General features: G+C 41.1%; 1 protein-coding gene across 7 annotated transcripts; it reads left to right on the top strand.

Annotated features, from left to right (window-relative positions):
* Window positions 1–2,422: 2,422 nt before the first annotated feature.
* On the top strand, window positions 2,423–20,099 carry ddx3xa (DEAD-box helicase 3 X-linked a). Of its 7 annotated transcripts, none has more exons than XM_044216286.1 (20): window positions 2,423–2,765; window positions 3,690–3,741; window positions 4,172–4,219; window positions 4,995–5,054; window positions 8,620–8,727; window positions 9,104–9,239; window positions 9,807–9,911; window positions 10,000–10,099; window positions 10,202–10,337; window positions 10,555–10,652; window positions 10,755–10,853; window positions 10,991–11,151; window positions 11,275–11,419; window positions 11,515–11,659; window positions 11,987–12,037; window positions 14,583–14,764; window positions 15,618–15,735; window positions 15,830–15,983; window positions 16,566–16,687; window positions 16,972–20,099. In XM_044216286.1, exons 1-20 carry the CDS (start codon window positions 2,721–2,723, stop codon window positions 17,055–17,057), a joined length of 2,151 nt encoding a protein of 716 aa, XP_044072221.1. In that variant the 5' UTR covers window positions 2,423–2,720; the 3' UTR covers window positions 17,058–20,099. The 7 variants fall into 7 exon arrangements, with proteins under 7 accessions (XP_044072221.1, XP_044072218.1, XP_044072224.1 ...); XM_044216283.1 differs by having other exon boundaries at window positions 8,620–8,793; XM_044216289.1 differs by lacking the exon at window positions 4,995–5,054 and having other exon boundaries at window positions 2,424–2,765.
* The last annotated feature ends 1,574 nt before the right edge of the window (window positions 20,100–21,673 follow it).

Below are 21,673 nucleotides of genomic sequence, written 5' to 3'. Positions count from 1 at the left end.
GAACTGGGCTGTCGGACAAAATAAATGTGGAGGTAAAACTGAAAGAGCTGAAATGCATAATTAAGTCTGGTATTAGGGTGAAATGGTGGAATTAATGGGATGAGAAATCTGTCTTCTATCTTTTAACTTGCACACTTAAATTACACACAAAAGGGACGAGTTGTTAAGTGACAGCGATAAAGAAAATGTGAAACTGCAGCTGGTTCTGCCTAATAAATGCATTTGTATAATAATAGATAAATAGTACGGTGTATATACTGGCTGTATGGACTCGGCTGTAAGTGTGAAATACTATCTTGGCCAGCAGATGGGGCCACAAGTCCTGCCACACATATGTGGACGAGACATTAAAAAGTCCACTAATACTCAGTGTGTTGGGAATATTTGAAACGTGACTGCAGAAACCTAGAGAGTTCGAGTATTCCCCAGAACAGGAGAGAAGGGCTCCTGAAAGCAAAGGGTCATTAACGTGTATTGGGTTTAAATACGGTACAGGTTTACGTAAGCGGTCCACACCCTCTCTGCCAGTTTTGCATCAGGTTAAGCAACATTTTTTTATTTTTTTAGTAGGAAGGTGCAACTTGGTGTTTGCCCCGCCTGTCAGGAAATACACTTTACGTCACTGACTAATGAATCATGAGAAATCAAGCTGACACGTGGGGCAGACAGGTGCAAATATACATGATGTCCCTGCCTGACCTCGAACAAATGGCATGATCAATTACTCTGGTTTGGGTCTTGTTAACACATGACTTCGACTCATCTCAGTGGCGTATTTGGAGGACACGATTAAATATACCTGAGCAGTGATGTCTCGGAGATAGATTAAGGGGGATTTCCTCGGCATCAGCCTCGCTTATCCTCTGTCATTTCAGAAATCTCTCACCAGTCGACCTTTCTACCAGTAGCCAATTACCTCGGGTGTATGTTATCCCAGCAACATATGGTCTCCCAGGCCCTCGCTGTACTGGTGCAGCATGGCAGCGGATAACTGACCTCACCGCCTGCACTGTATGCAGAACAGAAGGCTCACTGCTAGAGAAAGGAAAGAGAGAGGGGGGGAGGAGGCTTTGGTTGTGTTTATGCTTGACCCTAATGACCTTACAAAGGACATTTGAAACCATAGGAGTAAGGGATGGTCAGCCACTCCGAATGTCACGTCCCATTTTATACATACGGTATATAGGCTTTATGGTATTGTTGAGTTTCCTGTGTATGTGTAGTAGTCTGTCCTCTTTCCACTGTCTTTGAGAGGAAGTCGCTCGAAGTCTTCCTACATCCATATTCTTTATAGACGTTTGCAGCATTTACTTCGTATTGTCATTCTGTTTATCCAAAGCGTAATCTTTAAATTGTCATGTTTGTCTACTCTGCCTATGACATCTATTACTCGTATGCCTGTCCCGGAAGAGGAGTCGCTCATCCGTTGCTCTTCCAGGTTTCAAAAGGTTCACTCGTCTTAATCTAAAAACTCTGACACGACTGCAGACTGTACAGAACTCAGCTGCTCGGCTGTAAACCAGGACCGAGAGGTGCGACCACGTCACACCTGGTTCAGCCTCTTTACATCGGCTCCCTGTTGGTTTCAGGATCGATTTTAAGATCTTGTTGATTACTTTTAAGGCTCTTCATGGCCTGGCTCCAGATTATATTATTATATACTTTTTAATCCCTTATGAACCCTCACGTAGTTTGAGATCTTCGGGCAGGGGTCTCCTGTCTGTTCCTGAGTCCAGGATGGAAACTAAGGGGGACAGAGCTTTGGCCATCAGGGCCCCGAGGCTCTGGAACAACCTGCCCGAAGACATCAGGCTGTCTGAGTCAGAGTCTTCGTTTAAGTCTCGTCTCAAAACACATTTTTATCTGAAAGCAGATCCTGATTTTACCTGAACTGGCTGTTTATTTTATTTCTTTATATTTCGTCACTCACGGTGGTGTTTTATTTCTCTCGTTGTGAAGCACTTTGTACTTTGTTTTGATAAGTGCTCTATAAATAAAGTTTTATTATTATTATTATTATTATAAAAGGGTTCATCAAGTTATCTGGATAACTTCGATGAGTAAATCCCAAACTTAACCAGATGCACTTCTTGAAACAGGCCCCAGGTACAAAAATCTCCTTCCTATTTAGGAATACTGGGTATGTGTTTTGGTACAAATGTTTAGGTTTCGGTTCTGGGTTTTTAAAAAAACGCATTGTGAAACATTATGCTCATGACGCACTACTTGTTCTGTGGCAGGACCATAGACTGTATAAAACAGGGCAGGACAGAGGAACACCAGCCGTAGTGATTGGTTTAATGTGTCGACAAATAGCTGTTTTTTTTTTCCTACTGTCGGCCATACCAATCCGAGACGAAAGGAAACATCGCGATATTTGCCCATCAGCCCGCTTACAGAAGCGATATCTCGCGCTACCTGCGCACTCCATGTCTCATTCCAACACGGTGAAGCCAACTGAGAAGGAGTTTCAGTTCAACAGCTCCACAGCAAGCATTTAATTTGGAAACTTGAACGGAAATAATATTTATACAAACGTCGTCGTTTTATTTATTTAAAGCAAACGTAATCGTCTAGCTAACTTTATAAGTAACCGTTGGCTCAAGGTCGTAATTTGTACAGAAAAAGAAGAAGCTAATTTAACGTCACAGCATAGCCGGTCGTGGTAACAAAGAAAATCCTTTCTCTTCAGAAATAATCTCCTACTACTCTCTTTAGTTATGAGTCATGTGGTCGTTGATAATCCACACGGTCTAGAGCAGCAGGTGAGTACTTTTAAACCGGTCACTTCTTTGTTTTTCTCTTAGAAATGTGATGTTTTTACCGTTGCGCACATGTAGTTTCGACAGAGAAAGAGGGGAGCTACATTAGCTAAGTCGCTAGCCTCCAGCTAAGCTAACGCTGCGGCTGGTAAAATGGAGGCGCTGATGGCGCCGTAGAGAAGATTGTGATGGCGGAACTCGTCACTACGTTGTGCCAGCGAATTAAACTAACAAGCTTTTTTTCTTCTAATTTTTTTTTTTTTTAAGGGCTGTATTTGTTTAAAAAAAATAATAACCGTAGTCTTAAACCCAACTAACTATATAATATGCAAATCACCTCTCGCGTAATTTTATTTCCGTTAATGGAAATTTACCAGGTTAGCTATCATTTGCGCCGCGGCCGGTCTCCTACTAAGTTAGCCCGGCTAAAGTCAGGCCTTCTCACCCTGAAACGTGGCGCAGGAGAAAATGTTGGCAGCGATTTTTAGCGACCATTAATGTCTTCTTCTTCTTTTAAAGTAATACCCTCGATTTATTACACAGTTCACGCAGTATTAATCTTGATAACCTTGTTAACTGCAAGTATCAATTCGCATTATTTAACTTTTTTTTGTCTTTTTTTTTTTTTTTCGTAATTTGTTAGATGATCAGACGGTTGTTAGAGAAGCCAGTTTTTATTAAAGCCAAAAAGGGGTGTTTAGTCTTTTTTGAGTTATGGTTTGTTCAGACTAAAGTGTGAAACCGTTTAATAAATAGTAGTGGATAGTCAAATGTTTAAAGTTGGAGAACTGCTTAAGATTGACAATTTATTTCATCCATAGGCATTGTATTGTGTTACTGTCATTGTCCATTGTTGGTAGTTTCAGACTCACTGATGTTCAACTGATTTTGAACCAAGTTACATTAACATTTCCATTTTTTTTGTAGCTTGCTGTCCTAGACTTGAACTCTGCTGACGGACAAGGCGGAGGAACTGGCAGTAAGTACGCTAATAAAGCAGCTTTAACTTAAATATGTAAATGTAGTGATTTGATTACATTACCCTCAGTTTAAGCCTCATGTAATTGTCTTTTACAATTTGGTACTTTTGCATTTATTACATTCAAGTTACTAATGTAAACCACTGTTTTTGCTAACACGTGCAATATGTTTTTTAAGTTGTTTTTGTTTGTTTTTTACAAAACAAGCTTTTGTAGTGTATTTATGAGGAAACAGTGGTTTAAATTGCACAGCTTTATTGGAAGGTCTGTAGAGTTGTGTGTGTATATAACAATCTATGGTAGCACAATGCTTTTCTTTGAGTGAAGGTCCTTGCATGTATAGCTTGTTCAGTTTGTAAACAGTACCAGTTGTAGTAAATGAGTGGGTTTAACTATGTGACACATGACGGTTTTTTCCTCTCCACCTAGGGCGTTACATTCCACCTCACTTGAGAAACAAAGACGCTCCTAAAAATGGTGAGTTTAATCCGACGCTCACCCACGAGCCACAGTCAGACCCATCAACACAGGTTTGACCTGTGGTGTTCTTAATGTTAAAAGCCCATTAGAGCATGGTAAAAGCAAGCACAATTGAGAAGAAATTGGCGAGGCTTTAGCCAGACAATATTTGTTACTTAACACATTGATCTTTACCGGTCAAGACAAAGATGAATGGTTCTGCAGTGTTTTTGCTGCTTCAGACCATAGTAACGTTGAGGACATTAGTCTAATTTTTTTACTAGTGCACAGAAAGCCATGTCAAGTGGGTTTTCTGATCTGTGCATGATAGTTTATTTTGACATGGATAAAGTTGGCCTGTAATTTCTAAGCGAGAGAGTACGGGGCAAATTTCAAAACCGTCATTCAGTTTTTAATAACTATTTTCACAGGTAATCTGATACCAAGTTTATGCTTGTCTCACATGTGAACAAGAGGAGTGCTAGCTGTTGAATGCTGTGATAAAAGGAAATGTGGTGGGTGGGTTGGTTGGTGGTTGTATAAGTACTGACATCTATAGACTTTTTTTTTAACAATGTTTTTGTAGCCAAGATGAGTTGGTTGTGAAGTGGTTTTAAGTGTTTTTTCTGTACTTGTTTAGCCTCCTAAAGGCTTTAAATCAAGACATGTTGTTCCTGACATACTACATGATTTTCCTTAATTATTATTTTTATTTTTTAAATCTTGGAATCATGGTACTGTGTCATTGCACACTTGACGTTTTTTCTCGTTTTACTGTTTTCTTATTCCACAGCAGGAAATGCTTATTCCGCTGGTAGACAGTGCGGTTATTCAGTGGCACCAGTAAACCTCTGTAAGTCCCTTCTGTCTGCTTTCGCTGAGGGCAACCTGCATTTCTAGATGCATGAAATAGCAATTTTACACACCAGCAAAGCCAGTGCGAAGGGGGAGAGGGTTAGGTTAGAGCTATACACACAGTAAAACTTTATAATTGGCTCATGATTGATTGATGTGCTTCTCTCTGCTGGGGTGCTTGCAGTCAAAATAAGAAATATGTTATAGGTAAATGACAATTTCATGTAAGCATAAGCTTGTTGTGTTAATGCTTTCCTTTTACTATAGTGAGTTGATCTATTGAAGCATATGATAGATGCATTAAAACGATATTTTTCTGTATATTCAAGCCCATATTTCACCTGCAATGTCCCCTAAGTTTCTCCTAAGCAGTGCCTACCGCCATTGCAGACAGTGTCAGCAAAGACAGAAATAACTATACTTCATGATGGGATGACTGTAAGATTGGTAACTATTAGTGTAAAGTCAAGCCCAACACTCATACTGCATGAGCCAGTAATTATGGGCGAGTCTTTTTATAGCCTGCTTCCCTACCTTTGCTCAGGTTACCCAAGACTGGCCTCTCAAGAGCTTGCCTTTTACCATGCCTACAGTGGGGGTTGGCGAAACAGATGCGGTATACCTTGACCTCTACCTGCATGCCATGCCATCTACTTGTTGGCAGAGTTTTTATAGTGTATATATCTGAACACTGGGGCATAATCAATGTGCCCTTGCTTTGTCATGGTCACTTGACAGAAGCAGCAGAAATCTGGGCCTAACACAGCGTTTGTGAAAGCTTGCAAATGAAGTTGCTTTTGATGCATGGTGATGGTGCCTTAAGGACTCTGCACTGCATCACTAGTGTGGCTGTCTTACTAATAATGACAATATCAGCTGTGAAAGAATTATAGAAGACACACATTGTCCAACCATTCGTACCCTTTAACCTCCGTCAGTCGCAGCCATGAAATCAAAGTGGGGATTGCAAAGAAACTGAGCTTTACATTGCTGTATTGGCATAATTCAATCCCGCTCATTATTAATCACAAGGCTCTCAGTTCTTCATCTTTTTGCTTCTTCATAGACCTTGTAACTTTTTGTCTGCCTACGGCATACTGTTGAAAAGTAAGTGGGATTATTGAGCACAGAGGTGAGAACCTGAGTGCATGTGGGCTTCGGTTCCAACAACTGACCGCTCCGAGTGATTTCTTTTGATTAGTTACTTCTCTCTGGTGTGAAGTTAGAATAACCATTGAAATCTACTGGTGCACTCGGTGGTTGAACAGAAACCTGCGTACACTCACCCCTCCTTGGCACGATTGATCTGCCTGGAAGGGATGTTTGTTTCTGCCAGGTTATTTCAAAGTAGAGTGATTATCAGACGTTCTCCTTGGCCTTTCCTTTGGCTTTTGCAATTAAGCGATGAATAGACCAGCTGACTTTTTTTTAAATTTTTTCATTTTTAGCTGGCTTTTCCTGGATGTTAATGGACCAAAATTGTTCTCTTTTAGGTGAGCAGACGGTCCAAGCTCATTTTAACGTGGGGTATACAGGTCAAAGGAATCTTGCCAACATGTAGTCTTTGGAGTTGAGCAGGCTCAGGTTGCTGTGCAAGCATCTCTAGAATATTCCCTTAATTTGCTGTCTGGAGTGTGGCACACCTGGCGGCATGATCAAAATGGGGCAAATGGGCACGTCAAGACTCACCTGAAATGTGAGACTGCGCTAGGGGGCGTATTCTTCTTTTCCAAACGGTGTTGGATTCACCAAACCACTCCAACGCTGCACGCAGAGGTTCTGTGGTGTCAGCAGCAAAACGCCAATCCCTCAACTCTAATGACGGGATTTCAGATCTCTTTCAAGCGATATTACCAGATTCGGAAATAGCCAAGACATTTGCCTGTGGAAAAGAGAAAACGGTACGTGGTCCAATTCGGTTTAGGCCCACGCTTTTAAAGAACAGCTTGTTGATAGCATCAACCGATGCCGTGATGGGCATTTAAGAGGGAGCTCCTACATGACACCACCCCCCTGAAGTTTACCAAAGTTTCATATATTACGTTTTTATCAAAGTTCAAAAGTTTATTGGTCAAATACTGGTTATACAAGTACATGTATATCATGTACGTCTTGACCTCGAATTTCTTTAATTGTGCCATAACATAAAGAATTGATGCATAACAATCTTAATTTAATTAATTTCAGACACTTTTAGTCATAAATGTAGCCTTTTAATATCCATAGGTACATTTTAATGTTTTTGTTCTTTGCAAAAATGATCCATGTAGCCTTTGCCAAATTCATTAGTGATTTTCTTATTTAAACACAACTTGCATAACGTATCGGGGGGCTTGTAAGCTACAAATGATGTGGTCAATCCAACATTGCATGGACAAGGAGAATAGTTAGCTTTCATGTGTTTGGTAGCTAGGATGCACCACTACGGGCTATTGCAACATTTTTAGGTAATTTCAAGAGCGAGCTTTGCGATCAAGGTGTACCTTGCATTGATTTTAGTGTTTAGTACGTCTTTTTTTGTTTGTTTTTTGGTGGTTTGGTTTGATGTGAACCTTAACGCCATCTGCATTGGTGTCTCGGAAAGTTAGGCTGTGACACTACTGCATGCTGTGCTTTGCAATGTTTGCAGAGTGCACATGCATCATTTTTGTCTACCAGTTTGAGTGGCTTTATTCTACCAGAAATTCTGGTGCAGTGTTTTTGTAGTTAGCTGTCAATTGCTTGATTTACCACAGTGCACTTGTTAAAGCTCAAATCTATTTAGTAAACATTTTGACTCACTGGTGAAAGTGTCTCCACGTCTGAAATGGAAGTAATTACTTTCATGCCCTTTTTGATTGCAATGCAGCTCTGTCTGAGAGGTCCCAAATACTCCCTGAACTGACCAAAATCCGTATCTTGTCACCATCGACAGGATACCTTCTTGAGCTTGTTTTTAAAAAATAAATAAATAAATACTAGACAATGTATGTTTGTATTGGCCTGATACTGAATTTAATTACTCAGATCTGTATCTGAGACAACTTGTCCAAGCTATGGATCGGTCTAAGCACATAGAGCGTGTGTCTTTTGTGAAGCTTTACAAGGCTTTTCCCTTGTGCTTACATGAAGGGGGCACCACGATGGAAGCATTTACCTGTTGACCAACAGGTGTAAGTGAAGATCCTCACCACAGATCTAGAATTAGCCCTTTTGGCTAAACCAATACTCATTCAAAGCCAGACAAAGAGACTAGGTTTGGGTGGCTGCTCTGCCCCTTGATGCTACTGTGGCATAGCCTCAGCTACTTAGCAAGCGAGCGCCCCCACCAGCCTCAATTTTTTTCCCCTTCTGATAACTATGCAAGCTTTCAATCCAGGTTCTAGTCTACTAAGGAGTTCTTTGCATCCCACCTGTCAGTAAATTAGGCTAAAAAATAGGTCAGCACCTGAGGAGAGACTCGTGGCTAGGAAGGACTAATAGTACAGCCAAATACTTACTGACACAAATAAGTAACGTGCTGCTTTATGCTCCTCCTCACAAGCCTCTTATTCTGTTTTTTTTTTTCCTTTCTTTCAATGAAGATTCACCTGGATGGGACGGTGGACGCAGCAATGGATTTGTGAATGGTTACCATGACAACCGCACAAATGGGGGCTTTGGAGGGCGAGGACCCCCTCGCAATGATAGAGGTGGGCGTGGCGCCTACCGTGGTAACAGGGGTGGAGGCTCGTTTAATCAACCATTACAAAATGCAGGTGGGGAAACCCTGACATGCTTTAAAATTTTTAACTATAGCTCTAGTTGTAGAGTGACAGTGTAGTTTAAGGTGAAAGCTCGGCCCCCCCCCACCCTCGTTTATACAGTTATGATATCAGAGTTCTGTTAGTCTACATATACATTTGCAGTAAACTGTAACTTTAATATTAGCTGTGCACTTAATTTAAGATTAAATAAAGATGATTTTTAAACAACTGATAGCATTTTGCTTTAAGGGAAAGACCACTTTTGGCAGGAAAGTGGTGCCATCTGATGACGTCTGCCCGGCTCTTTATCTGTTCGTTACAGGGTTTGGCAGTCACGACAACAAAGATGGTAACTGGGGAGGAACGCCAAGGGACGCTGCCTACAACAGCTTTGGGGGACGTTCTGATAGGCCCAAGACAGGCTTCTTCAATGACCGTGGGGCAGGTTCAAGGGGAAGGTGTGTTTGGGAAAACTGTAAAGTTTGTGTTTTTACAAAGAAGCGTTTAATTTAATCTGGAGCAGACTGAAAAAGTATGTCTTATTGTATTTTTGTTTTCTATGACACTGAGCATTTCCAGTACTTTATTCCAGTATTTGAAATAGCTTGTTTGGCAGAGGTGATAAACCTAAGCAGTATGTTGGTTTGCTACATTAAACCCCTGAAGTCTTTACCTAGCTTACTACTTTGTGTAAAACCGGCTTGTAGCTTGTATTAAAACCTTACTGGCAGACGAGTTTAAAAACAGCTCCTTTCAACCTGTTCTAAGATATTGCCAGTGATTATCACTCAAGACCTTTTTATTATTTGACATGATGAGCTGGTCGCCTCGCAATAAACTTGTAAATCTGAAAATATTCTATACAAGTATAGCTATTGAGTTGCATGTTGAGTTATACACTGCACGTTGTATAGCTTGTTTTTTAAATAATGAAAAATGACTGATGTGCAGGTACCCTTGTATTAATTAAACTTTAAGGGTTTCTTCTAGCTCCATGCTTTAACACTCTGTGTGCATGTGGACAGATATGAGCGTGGGGGTTTTGCTGGTGGAGGAAACAGCCGCTGGGCGGAGGACTCCAGAGAAGAAGATTGGTCCAAGCCCACTGCTCCCAACGAGCGCCTGGAACAGTAAGACAGATTCTGCCCTCAAATAGCAAAATCATCAGCCATCTCGTTTCTGCGTCTGACTTCAACTTTTGCGAACCTTGTTTTCTAGTGAGCTTTTCTCTGGAGGCAACACTGGGATAAATTTCGAGAAATATGATGATATTCCTGTGGAGGCCACTGGAAGTAACTGCCCACCCCACATTGAAAGTGTAAGTCTACACTGAGCAGTGATGCATATTCTTAATGGTGTAATTTAGTTTGAAATGAGCAGTTTGTCATATGTACTGATGGTGTGACTGATTATTCTGTAGTTCCATGATGTGGACATGGGTGAGATCATCATGGGGAACATCACCCTGAGTCGCTACACTCGTCCCACCCCGGTCCAGAAGTATGCAATCCCCATCATCAAGTCCAAGAGAGACCTGATGGCTTGCGCCCAGACTGGTGAGTATTTCTCTATATTCTCAATGCGTGCACTTGACAGCCTTGAATAGATCAACCAATTTCTTTAGAAATCATCTGATTATTATACCCGACAAACTGAAAGTAAAGGTTGATGGACCTTTCAGCGTATGCTTTTTGGCTCCCTGGTTTTATATTTTAGTTTCAGGTAGTCTTAAAAAAAACTGTAACCTTATGCATGATCCCTGCTCTGTTTCAGGCTCCGGTAAGACTGCTGCTTTCTTGCTGCCAGTGCTGAGTCAGATCTTCACAGAAGGGCCAGGAGAGGCTGTGCAGGCCGGCAAAAACAATGGACAGGTGCTGGGGGAAGAAAAATGCACAGTGATTGAACATATCCGGCATTATCATTGACTTGTACTAAAAAAAAAAAAAAAAAAACATGATTTCTTTCATCCTCAGGACAATGGAAGGTATGGCCGCCGTAAGCAGTACCCAATCTCACTTGTCCTGGCTCCCACCAGAGAACTGGCTTTGCAGATCTATGAAGAAGCCAGGAAGGTGAGCTCCAAGCCATAAAACTGACTGTATCTGACACTATCATCGAACATAACATTGTTTGCCTGATCATTGAATTATGTAAGGTTTTTTTTTTTTTTTTAAAGCTTAATTGTTTCCCTTTTCTTCCTACGTTCTAGGTTGCCTATCGCTCACGCGTGCGTCCCTGCGTGGTGTACGGCGGCGCTGATATTGGCCAGCAGATCAGGGAACTGGAGAGAGGCTGTCACTTGCTGGTGGCCACACCTGGACGTCTGGTTGACATGATGGAGAGGGGCAAAATCGGCCTGGACTACTGCAAGTCAGTATAGCACAGGGATCCACACTGAGTTTCAGGCTTTTTTTTTTTTTTTTTAATTAATTAAAACAACTGATTCAATACTTAATTGTGTTTTTTGTAATTAAATGAAATGTGTCTCTACAGCTACATGGTCCTGGATGAGGCTGACCGCATGTTGGACATGGGTTTTGAGCCACAGATCAGACGAATTGTGGAGCAAGATACAATGCCACCTAAAGGCATCCGCCAGACCATGATGTTCAGTGCCACCTTCCCCAAGGAGATCCAGGTACGTTGGACAGTCAACAAGTACACAGAACCTTTTGTATATATGTTTAAGTATGCAGATATTTATCAGACTATCTGATTGGTTTGTTTGCGTAGATTCTTGCTCGTGACTTCCTAGAAGACTACATTTTCCTGGCAGTGGGACGTGTTGGTTCCACTTCAGAAAACATCACCCAGAAGGTGGTCTGGGTAGAGGAGAACGACAAGAGGTCCTTCCTCCTTGACCTGCTTAATGCCACAGGTGAGAAATACATACACCATAAGGAAAACGTTTGTTTTTCCTCCCAATGACGGCCACATTGGGCTCTAACCCATCGTCCTGTGTTTTGTCAGTCTGCCCCATATCAAGCTAATATTGACTTTGCTACATCTCTGCTAACAAATGTTCATTATAGCAAGACCTTGCAGTGAAAGATAAAATATCAAAACAAAATCTCATGCAGCGGTAAGCAGGCACTGGAATCGCTTGCCGTGTTTTTAAAGGGTTTGCTTCTCATGATGACATAAAGCTGTTATGTTTGTGTACTGAGCAGCCTTACATTTACTGGCTGGTTTGGTTTTATCTTAGTTATTCCCAGTGAGGTTCAGGAAAATGTGACAGAGGCACCAGAGAAACCTGGTAAGTATGAACATATACCATAACTTCACTCTGACCCACAAGCCAGAAACATCACATCCCCACAGCTCATCCTGTCCCTCCCCAGCTGACATGCTGCCTCAGTTCTGTTTTTTTTATTATTTTTTATTTCTTTTCCAATAAGAGCTTGTTGGACCTACGATAACATTGGCCTTGCACCGTATAGACTTAGTGAAACTGCAGAATTCGAGTCAATAGTACAATCTCTCCGCACTGAAAGGGGAGTACTTTTCAGCACAGTGTATCAGTGTGTTATCAACACCGGCACAAAGGTCAGCTGGCTCGACATGATCGTGTTGGCTGGTTGTCATAAAAAGAGCTCTGTTTCCATGAGTCAGATGGCTGTGGCAGATTTAACGGCACCAACCTGTTACTGCAGTGAACAGACTGTATCTGTAGATCTCCTTTAGACCACTTAACTGTTATAAGGGACGACAATGAATAGTACCGTATCGATGTTAATTTTAAGTGTGTTGAGCAATCTCTCGCAATTACTGGTATTATGTAGAAGTCTTGTGTTTTTTATAACTTGACTTTACCTCCCAAGAAATGACAGACATTGCTTTTTGTGCTGTTTCCATGGTAGCTGGTGCACCTGCCACTATAAAAAGCAAACCAGTGTGTATTTATGTCATGGACAGCCTTGCTAAAGCACACACTTGGCTGTTATCAACCAAAGTAAAGTGGCTTGGGGGAGGGGGCATGGAAATGGCTAGCCAAGTGTGTTGTTGCCACCATGACAGTTTAGCTAGTCTGATTGGGCTGATCATGGCTTCATCTTAAAGTACTTGCAGGCTTCAGTAATATGGAGAGAATAGAGCTTTGGATGTTTAATTAAAAAATATATATTTATTTATTTTTAAAGTTTCCCCTGGCTGGTGCCAGAGTGCAGAACAGTTGCAGGGTTAGGTGCGAATAATGCAACTTGGAATGGCCTGTCCTACCCCATCACCCCTCAGCCATTTTTACTATCAAGCTTTTATTCTGATAGCCATTAATGCCAAATATCTGGATTGTAACCTTTTTTCTTTTTCTTTTTTTTTTTACAACTCGATAACTGTTTAAACTGTGCTGATCCAGGCATATTTTAATGGATCTGTATCGGCTAAAATAAAGCCGATCAAAATCCGCTAACTTGCTGTGTTTACTCAGCCCGCTGGTGTTGCAGCATGCGGGCTCTACACTGCGAGCGTTTAGCTCCATATGCGAGTGAAAATTAGTGTATGAATGTGAGAATTTATTTGGTTGCACCAGTGATTGACTCTGTTCAGACACCCTGGTTTGCAAAATACACACCTTCACTGAGCTCAGACGCCAACAAATCTGTTCTCTCCTCTTATTAGCAAAGAACAGTGTACAAAACATTCAGCTAGCAGCTTAATTTTTAGCCGGCGCTGACTGTCGATTTCACCGGTTAAAATGATTAACATTGCCAGCGGCAAATAATTCTTTGTGATCAACAATTTTTATTTTAGAACAACGAGACAGTACAAACACACAAACAGTGCAGCGTTGACAAATGGGAATAAAAGAAGTCATGTAGTAAGATACAATAGCAGAAATAAATGAAAATAAGAGGCAGATATTCCCCCAGCAAAATACAAATAACTAGACTAAAAAGCAAAACCATCTAGAGTACAATTACCTATTACATTAACTTTTTAATCCATCGGCAGATCATGTAATCTGTTGTAAATTAACATTAATTCTGTGAGTAGATTGATAATAGGCCAACATTAAACTTTGCTGTTGGGTTTGTGTGCTCCCTGCAACTCCGCATGTTTGTGATTTATTTATTTATTTTTTTTTTAAAAAGCATCGCTCTGTAACGCCACCGTACAACCGCAAGTGGGCAGAATGTTTCTATAGTTGTAACAACTCCCAACAGAGTGAGACGTCGTCTCTAGCGGATCGCTTCAGGAGTCGCATTCTCCCAGCTCCGTTCACATAAGATCAGTTATTGAAGCCGATGAAGACTTTATAGTTTTGAACCAGCGCCTTCAGTATTTGGATCGAGTAGCTTGTAAATAATGTGTCAGATTGAGTAGGCTACAGCTGTAATTTCAATGTCCGGTCCGTATTTAATCAAAATCGAAGTATCTGATCAGACCCTGCATCAGCAGACATTAAAAGACTCGGATCGGGACATCCCTAGCTTAAACATAATTAAGTTATTCAGTTATCTTCAGCACTGTGTGCAGAAAACCTTAAGCAAAGGTTGACAGTTAATGGTTGTCAGTAAATGTAAAGCTTTTTATGCAACCCCTGTGTCCATTTCTAAGTTGTCATTTTGGTTTTTGATTTTTATTTTTTATTTTTCTCCTTTTTACATCACGAGCTTGCACTTGCTGACGTTTTTAGTACGCCAGTTTTAAGTTCCTGCTCCCATCTTTTAGTTAAAAAATATCCATCCATAGCCTTGTTCCCAGTTATCAATGATTTTTATTTTCTTTTTTCTCCTTTCATGCTCTTTATCCTGCTCTCCTCCCTTTTTTCCCATCCTATTTTTTTATTTCCACCTACTCAGGCAAAGAATCGTTGACTCTGGTGTTTGTGGAAACAAAGAAAGGAGCAGACGCTTTGGAGGACTTCCTTTACCACGAGGGTTATGCCTGCACCAGCATCCATGGAGACCGATCCCAGAGAGACAGAGAGGAAGCTCTGAATCAGTTCCGGTCTGGACGCTGCCCCATCTTGGTGGCTACAGCTGTAAGTAATCTTTGCTCTTACCCGACGCCCCCCTTCAACTTCATCCTCAGCTGCAAATCATAGACCAGATTCAAATAAATTATAAAGTTGCCATATTCCTCCTCAGTAGCTAAGGTGTTGCATCACATCTTTGAGCTGAATGGTTCGATTGGTTCTTTTGTTTACATTTTAATAAAATCTGTTTTTGTGACGATAGTGTTTTTTAATAAAAGAAACATTTTGGGCTTTAAGATCAGATTGGATCTTATTTGAGGGGTTTGTCAAAGATTTCTGATAATCCAGTAATATGTTAATGAGCTTATTTTAAGATACTTAAAATAACAAATGATTGCAGTAACGATGATTGTTTCCCTCTGGGCTCATAAAGATACAAATGTACCTTTTTTTTAATTTAATTTTTTTTTATTTGTGCTCAGAGTGCAAATTTACGTTATCATAACTAAGAATGAGCCATTTTTGATCCAGTTCCAGGTTGTTAAATGACTTGAATTTAAGCTCAAAGGGTAACAAATCTCTTGCAGAATCTTTTATTTTCTGTTTAAAAAAAAAAAAATTACAATAAATGAAATGTTGAGGTTGAAAGCTTTTTTTTATTTCCGCGTTTGATTCAGTTTTGGAAAAAAAAAACCCTGACAGGAACCAGGCCAACTGGGTCATGGAGGAAACTGGTTTTGGCTGAACTTATTAACATTGGCACATTTTATCAGCTGTTGCTAATGAACTTAAGTTCCATTATTAATTTGGCCAGTGGACCAAATGAAACTCTGACTGTAAGTTGTCTGGCGGTGTCTTACCAGAACTTGATATTTATACTATTTATTTCTTTTTTCCCCCCCAACCTCTACTTTTCCAGGTGGCTGCGAGAGGTCTGGACATCAGCAACGTGAAGCACGTCATTAACTTTGATTTGCCCAGTGACATTGAGGAATACGTTCACCGTATTGGCCGTACGGGACGTGTGGGCAACCTCGGTATGAACATGTTTTTTTTTTTTAAACAAATTTTTAATGCCCATTATGTATTTTAATGACTGTATAATCATACTCTTGCTGCGTTTTTGTGCAGGTCTGGCCACGTCGTTCTTTAACGACAAAAACAGCAACATAACCAAAGACTTGCTGGACATTTTGGTGGAGGCCAAGCAGGAGGTTCCCTCCTGGCTTGAGAGCCTGGCCTACGAGCACCAGCACAAGAGCACGACCCGAGGACGCTCTAAGAGGTAATTTGTCGCATTTTTTTAGAACATACACAAAGTCTGGGCCGATACAGACCTCCTTGTGGGCATGTTTACATCGACTTGATAGTTGCAGCCCTCATTCATATCTGCGACATTTCAGTAACCAGGTGATGAAATGCTGACATTTGGGAATGCAGTGACGCATCCATATGTGCTCTCAAACACACGCTCAGTTGAACAATATCTTAGTCATTGTAATGATGGATTGGCATATTTTGACATAAAGCTGAATAGACGCAAGATTTTATATCTCATATCTATAATTGTCAATTGCTGTGTGCCCCATACAGAGTATTGTGGGTCAAAGTTGTACCACAAAAAGACATCTTGCCTGACTGATCACTGCTCAGTTAGCCACGAGACCTGGCACACAAGATGTACATTTGCTTTATAAGCTTGTTAAGAGAAGTACTTGTTGCGTAAAACATTTAAACGCTGCTTTTCTTTCTGCTGAGCATTCTCGCTTTTTAACGACGACACAGCTTCTACTACTTTTGGTCTCTAATTTGTCGTGCCGTCGGAAAATCTGTATCATAACGTCCAACAAATTCTTGTCTTGTCTAGGTTCTCTGGTGGTTTCGGAGCTAGAGACTACCGTCAGACGCCAGGTGGCGCAGGAAACTTCAGCAGCAGCCGTGGAGGGCGTAACACTGGAGGCCATGGAGGAAGCCGCGGCTTTGGTGGAGGTAAGGAAACAATATTTCCCCAGCCTTTTATCTGTGGCTCACTTTGTTAACTTAATGCAGCACGGTTCTACACAAAAATAGTGATGGTTTCAACAGTTGCAACGTTTGTGCTTTTGGACATAAACTGCACTGCGTAAGAGTCGTAACTTACAAATCGCGAGCTCTTTATTGCATACAGTTACTGTAAAGCTGACCCTTAATGGGAAAACAAGCCACTCTGTCAATTTGATTTAAACTTAATTTTGTGTTGCTGCTCGGCTGACCTCTGACCCTGTCCTTCACAGGTGGCTTCGGTGGCAACTTCTACAACAATGACGGCTACGGAGGAAACTACAGCCACTCTGGTAGTGTGGATTGGTGGGGCAACTAGTCGCCGTAGGAGTAGGTTGCCATGCCGACCCAATGGAAACCACATGTTAACTTAAGCCAGATCATAACAACCCTCCCTGTGTAGCTTCACTGACACACAGTACATTACCAACCCTGGTTCTCTGCCATTCGCTTCTCTCAAAAAGGAAGTGCAGCACGGCGCAAAGGAAAGTCACCAGCACGTGCAATGCACCGGAGACCGCAGAGATTCGCACACCTCAGAGTGAGCATGGATGCTGACATGCATTGTCCGATAGCAACTTCGGGCTTTCATTGTTAAAAGTATTTTTGTTCTTTTTGTGGAAAAAAAAAAAACCCCAATTGAATAACCTGAGGATCCTTTGTATGTTAATGTACTGTGCCTTTGGAATTTAGACAGGAAATCTATGTTTTCATTTCACCAGATGAACATTGCCAAGAGCTCTAAATTTGATTTTACTATTATTTTGTTTGGTGAAAAATATTAGAAAGGTAAAATAAGCTTGGTCTTAATCAAACCTTGGCAAATACTGAGGTATTGTGGCTCTGAGTCATGATTCCATTTGAACTTCAAATTTATTGCAGGAACATCATGTAGCCTTTTCTATAGTCAAACAGCTAATGGAGCCATTAGTATGTCTAATACAAACTGGGCCACTCTGTGAAGCAACCGTATTTTAATCCTTAAGGACAAAGTTACATATGTTTTTTTTGTTTTTCCTTTTTTGCTCACTCTATCCTGGACAGGCTCCTTTTTATGGATATGATGGTCTTTAAAATAGCCATTCCTATTGTAATCTTAAGAAACACAGAAGTCATTAAGCTCAGTGCCAACAATTGCTGAGGTTTAAACCAGAATAATCACTGCTGGAACTTGTTACTCCACATTTTTCAATTGACTTGACAGTGTTATGGCAGCTAGTATGTTACCAAGTGCTAGCTACATTAAGTGGGCGGTGTTTTTTGTTTATTTTTACTTGAGACATTTTTGGTGCAGGTGTGTGCAAAATTGAAAAACTGGTTGTAGCTAGTTTTTTGATTTTTGAATTGTTTCTTCTACAAATATGTATCAAAACAAAAAATGCCTGCCATCTTGAAAGTGAAGTTCAAAATGGCTGCATAAAGGACCACAGCATCGGGAGGGCATAGCGTGGTGTTAGTGTTTACCGAATCGACCGGCAACCATGAGGCCCAGATGGTATTCTACGCTTGCAAGTGTTTTGTTTTTTGGTCAAGGAGGAAGGACACGTGAACTGAGTCGCAGGCTTAACTTAATTACAAACGTTTTCTCTTTTCAAGCTGCGTTGGAGGCATGGTTCATCTTTAAGAGACAGGCATTTGAACGATCACTGAGGTTTATCAATTAAACAGCGAGGAACACAGCAGAGTAGAGCAGCACTCCGACCACTGGGGTCAGGGGAACGGGGGTAGGCGTGGGGCACGGTTTTCAGTGCACCACCGTTGTCGCTGGCTTTGGTTTCCATTGCTGCGTAGTGTAACTGTGGAGGTGGCCAAAGATTGTGGGGGGGGGAGGGGAGTGTCCACTTCCTTATGGAACATTAAAGTACTGTCAGGTCCTCTGGGAGTTAATCTGCTCGCACATGTATAAAAAATAAAAATCTGTGGCTTCGTAAAGCCAGAGCAGGCTTTTCCTCTCAAAGAGGAGCAGCCATCGAGAGGAGGAGAGATGGGGCGTTTCACCTCAAAATGCTCCCAATTTTCTCATCGGGTGTGTTGTGCCTTGAAACTTTTTTTTTTTTTTTTTAACGAAGTTGAACTAAAAGCGGATGCACTGACAGTGTTGAGAACTTGAGATTGAATGGTGCTACTTGATTTAGGTGTGTAGGCCCTTGTACGTCGTGCCCATCAAGTTTTACAAAAGTTATTTTATTGCACATCTAGAGTTTTATATAGATGTCTTGGATATGTGTCCTTAAGCTTCCAAATATTGTGTGTAAGGAGATTGTGAAAAACGCAGCTTGTTTACAAAGGGGAAGGGTTCTCAACGTTTAAACCAGGATTTATTTGGGACCAGGGGATTTAGCAGTCGGGGGAATTTAGCCATTTGCACAGATTTCTAGATTCTACTTTTGCTGCTAGTTTTGTGTAATTTATTAAGCATTTTTGACAAATATTTATTTTTGTAAGCCTCAAAGTGATTCTTTGAAAGTTTCAGAAACTTGACCAAAAGACAGTACAAAAAACACTGGCACTTGAATGTTGAATGTCACCTGTATGCGTGAAATTTATATATTTCGGGGTAGTGTGAGCTTTTTAATGTTTAAGATACATTGGACTCAGTAAATAATATCCACAGCTGTTTCAGGGCCTCCTCAGGGCCAGTCATCTCTATTAGATTATACTGATTGGTCATCAAAATTTGAAATGGAATTGAACAAACATGCCAAGGTTTGGAATATAGCTGTCAAATGAGCAAATAAATTTCCTAAGCATATCAGTGCAGAAGTGTTCAGATTCTCCAATTGTGTGCATTATTGATTCTTTACTCTAATTTGACCTGATAATTATTTTTCTCCAGTGAATGTCTGGCACATGGCAATCCTTAAAGAAACAAACATGTGGTTTATTCTCATTGTTGTATTTGCATATATGACGCCTCTGGGAGTTCTCCACGAATGTGGAGCAGGTCTGTAGCATTGACTCTCAAGGCAGCTGGTTGGGACGAACACGATGTTCTGTGCAAGTTGTTGCGGGCAGAACCCGAGACTTGTTCCACGTTCTCTGGAGAACCCTGGAGATCTTTAGATGTAGACTTTGCTTTCTGTATTAGCGAATAGGCTCCTGCACTGCATGGGAAACACTCAGCTGTGCAATTGTATGATTTTACCAAAATAAAATGTTTGAATGCAAAAGTATCTGGGAAAATCAAGCATGATTCATGAAGATGTGTTTACTGTAGTTGTGCAGAGAAGACCTGTAGCAAGCGGCCTGGCGCCTCGTGTGGATACGAGGCGGACGGGCGGCGAAATTCAATTTGGTTTAGATTGGATGGGCTTCATTTCTTTTTGAAGAGAATTATAAAGATTTCATTTGTAAATCCAAATGTGTCAATTGTGTTATTTTCCCAAACCTGTGCTTAAAGCTCAGTGAGTTGATTTTTTTTTTTGGGGGGCGGTGAACTATTAGACGTCACCTTTTTTTCCATGCAGTGTTTTTGCTTATCAACCCGGTTCAAGGAAGGACAAAGACAATAGAAGCAAAACCTTGGAACAATATAGTCGAACAACCAAGGGAAATCTTACTTCTATAGCGTACAACGATATTTTAGACAATATTGTGCTTGTGACTTTGTGGCAGCAGTTTGGGGGAAGTCCCTTACCTGTTTCTGCAGTCATCGGGAGGCACTTGCATACGTTCTTCGCAGGTGCTGGGTAATGATGCTTTGCAGAGACAGACCGAAGTAAGAAGTTGTTTAAAAAGCCTTCGCGCTGATGTCTCTTTCCACGACTCTTTGGCCTACACGTGGTCTTCCTCGTGTAGAGGTGAAGCTACGAGGGGAGCACACCTGTCTAAACAGGCGAGGTGTGGATACGTGTGAGGACAAAATGCCCAAATTTTCAGTTACTGGGAGTGATCACACAACGTTGCGTTAAAGATAAAGGCACCAAATGCATCCAAACTCGTTTCTTGTGCACACATGCTGTGTTCGTTTCATAGATTCATATGCTCTTACGTGAACGAACCAAAAGCAACACGCATGCCTTATCGCAAAGAGACAAGAAAGGTGGTACAAAAACGTCTGTGTCCTAGATACATTTGGATATTTCACAAATGATCGATCGCTAAACTCGTGAAATCTTAAATGTTACAGCTAAATAATTCAAGACGCCTGGACGTTCTCGTCCCCCACCACCTAACCTCTTGTCTCTGTTTCCACACGACCGTGCACAAAGCCAGGACCATAAAGAGATGTTTAGTCCAGTGTGGTGTAGAAGAACACCCCGACATCGACCCCATCCAACACCTTGATTAAACGCTAACTGCAAGCCAGGCCTTATTGCCCAGCATCACCTGATGCTCACTAATAGGACTTTTTCTTTTTTTTAACAAAGACATTATTATATGGTTCAGTTGTAAATAAGAACATTAATGATGGCCGCTTCAGTTTCAGGCTCCTGGTATTGTTCATACTGGCTCACTGACAAACTCTCATGGCTTACTGGGACACTGGGAGCCATTGTTGATATGAACACCTGTGCTTTCCTATTATGACAAATCAATATTACCTGCTGGAAAAAAAGGCCTAAGCCTGCTTGATGTCCATGGTTTTGGAATGAGGTGTTCAACAATCATATATGGGTGTCGTCATACTGGCTTTAGCAGTGTTGCAGGCTGTGGTGCAATGTAAGTACACTGATTTAAGTACAAATTTGAAGTACTTTACTCGAGTCTGTTCCTTTCATGCCTCTCTCTACTTCTGCACTACATTTATCTGGCAGCTTTAGTTGCTTTACAGAATAAGAGGTTTGCACACAAGAGCTTATAAAATAAGATGTTTTGTTATAAATTAAACTCCCCAACAGTTTACACCAGTACAGCTGAAACGATTATTCAGTTAGTTGATTGACAGAAAACTGTTTTGATAATCGTTGAAGTCGTTTTTCCTGTAAATCACTT

The sequence above is a fragment of the Siniperca chuatsi genome, linkage group LG12, assembly GCF_020085105.1.
Source record: "Siniperca chuatsi isolate FFG_IHB_CAS linkage group LG12, ASM2008510v1, whole genome shotgun sequence".
In the NCBI taxonomy this organism is placed as follows: domain Eukaryota; kingdom Metazoa; phylum Chordata; class Actinopteri; order Centrarchiformes; family Sinipercidae; genus Siniperca; species Siniperca chuatsi.
This window is presented reverse-complemented; position numbering and strand designations above follow the sequence as displayed.

Coding starts and splice junctions, on each gene's coding strand:
- ddx3xa (XM_044216283.1), top strand. CDS start 2,721: ATGAGTCATGTGGTCGTTGATAATCCACACGGTCTAGAGCAGCAG. Junction 9,912..9,999: donor CCCAACGAGCGCCTGGAACA/GTAAGACAGATT, acceptor CTTGTTTTCTAG/TGAGCTTTTCTCTGGAGGCA. Junction 15,736..15,829: donor GGGACGTGTGGGCAACCTCG/GTATGAACATGT, acceptor GTTTTTGTGCAG/GTCTGGCCACGTCGTTCTTT.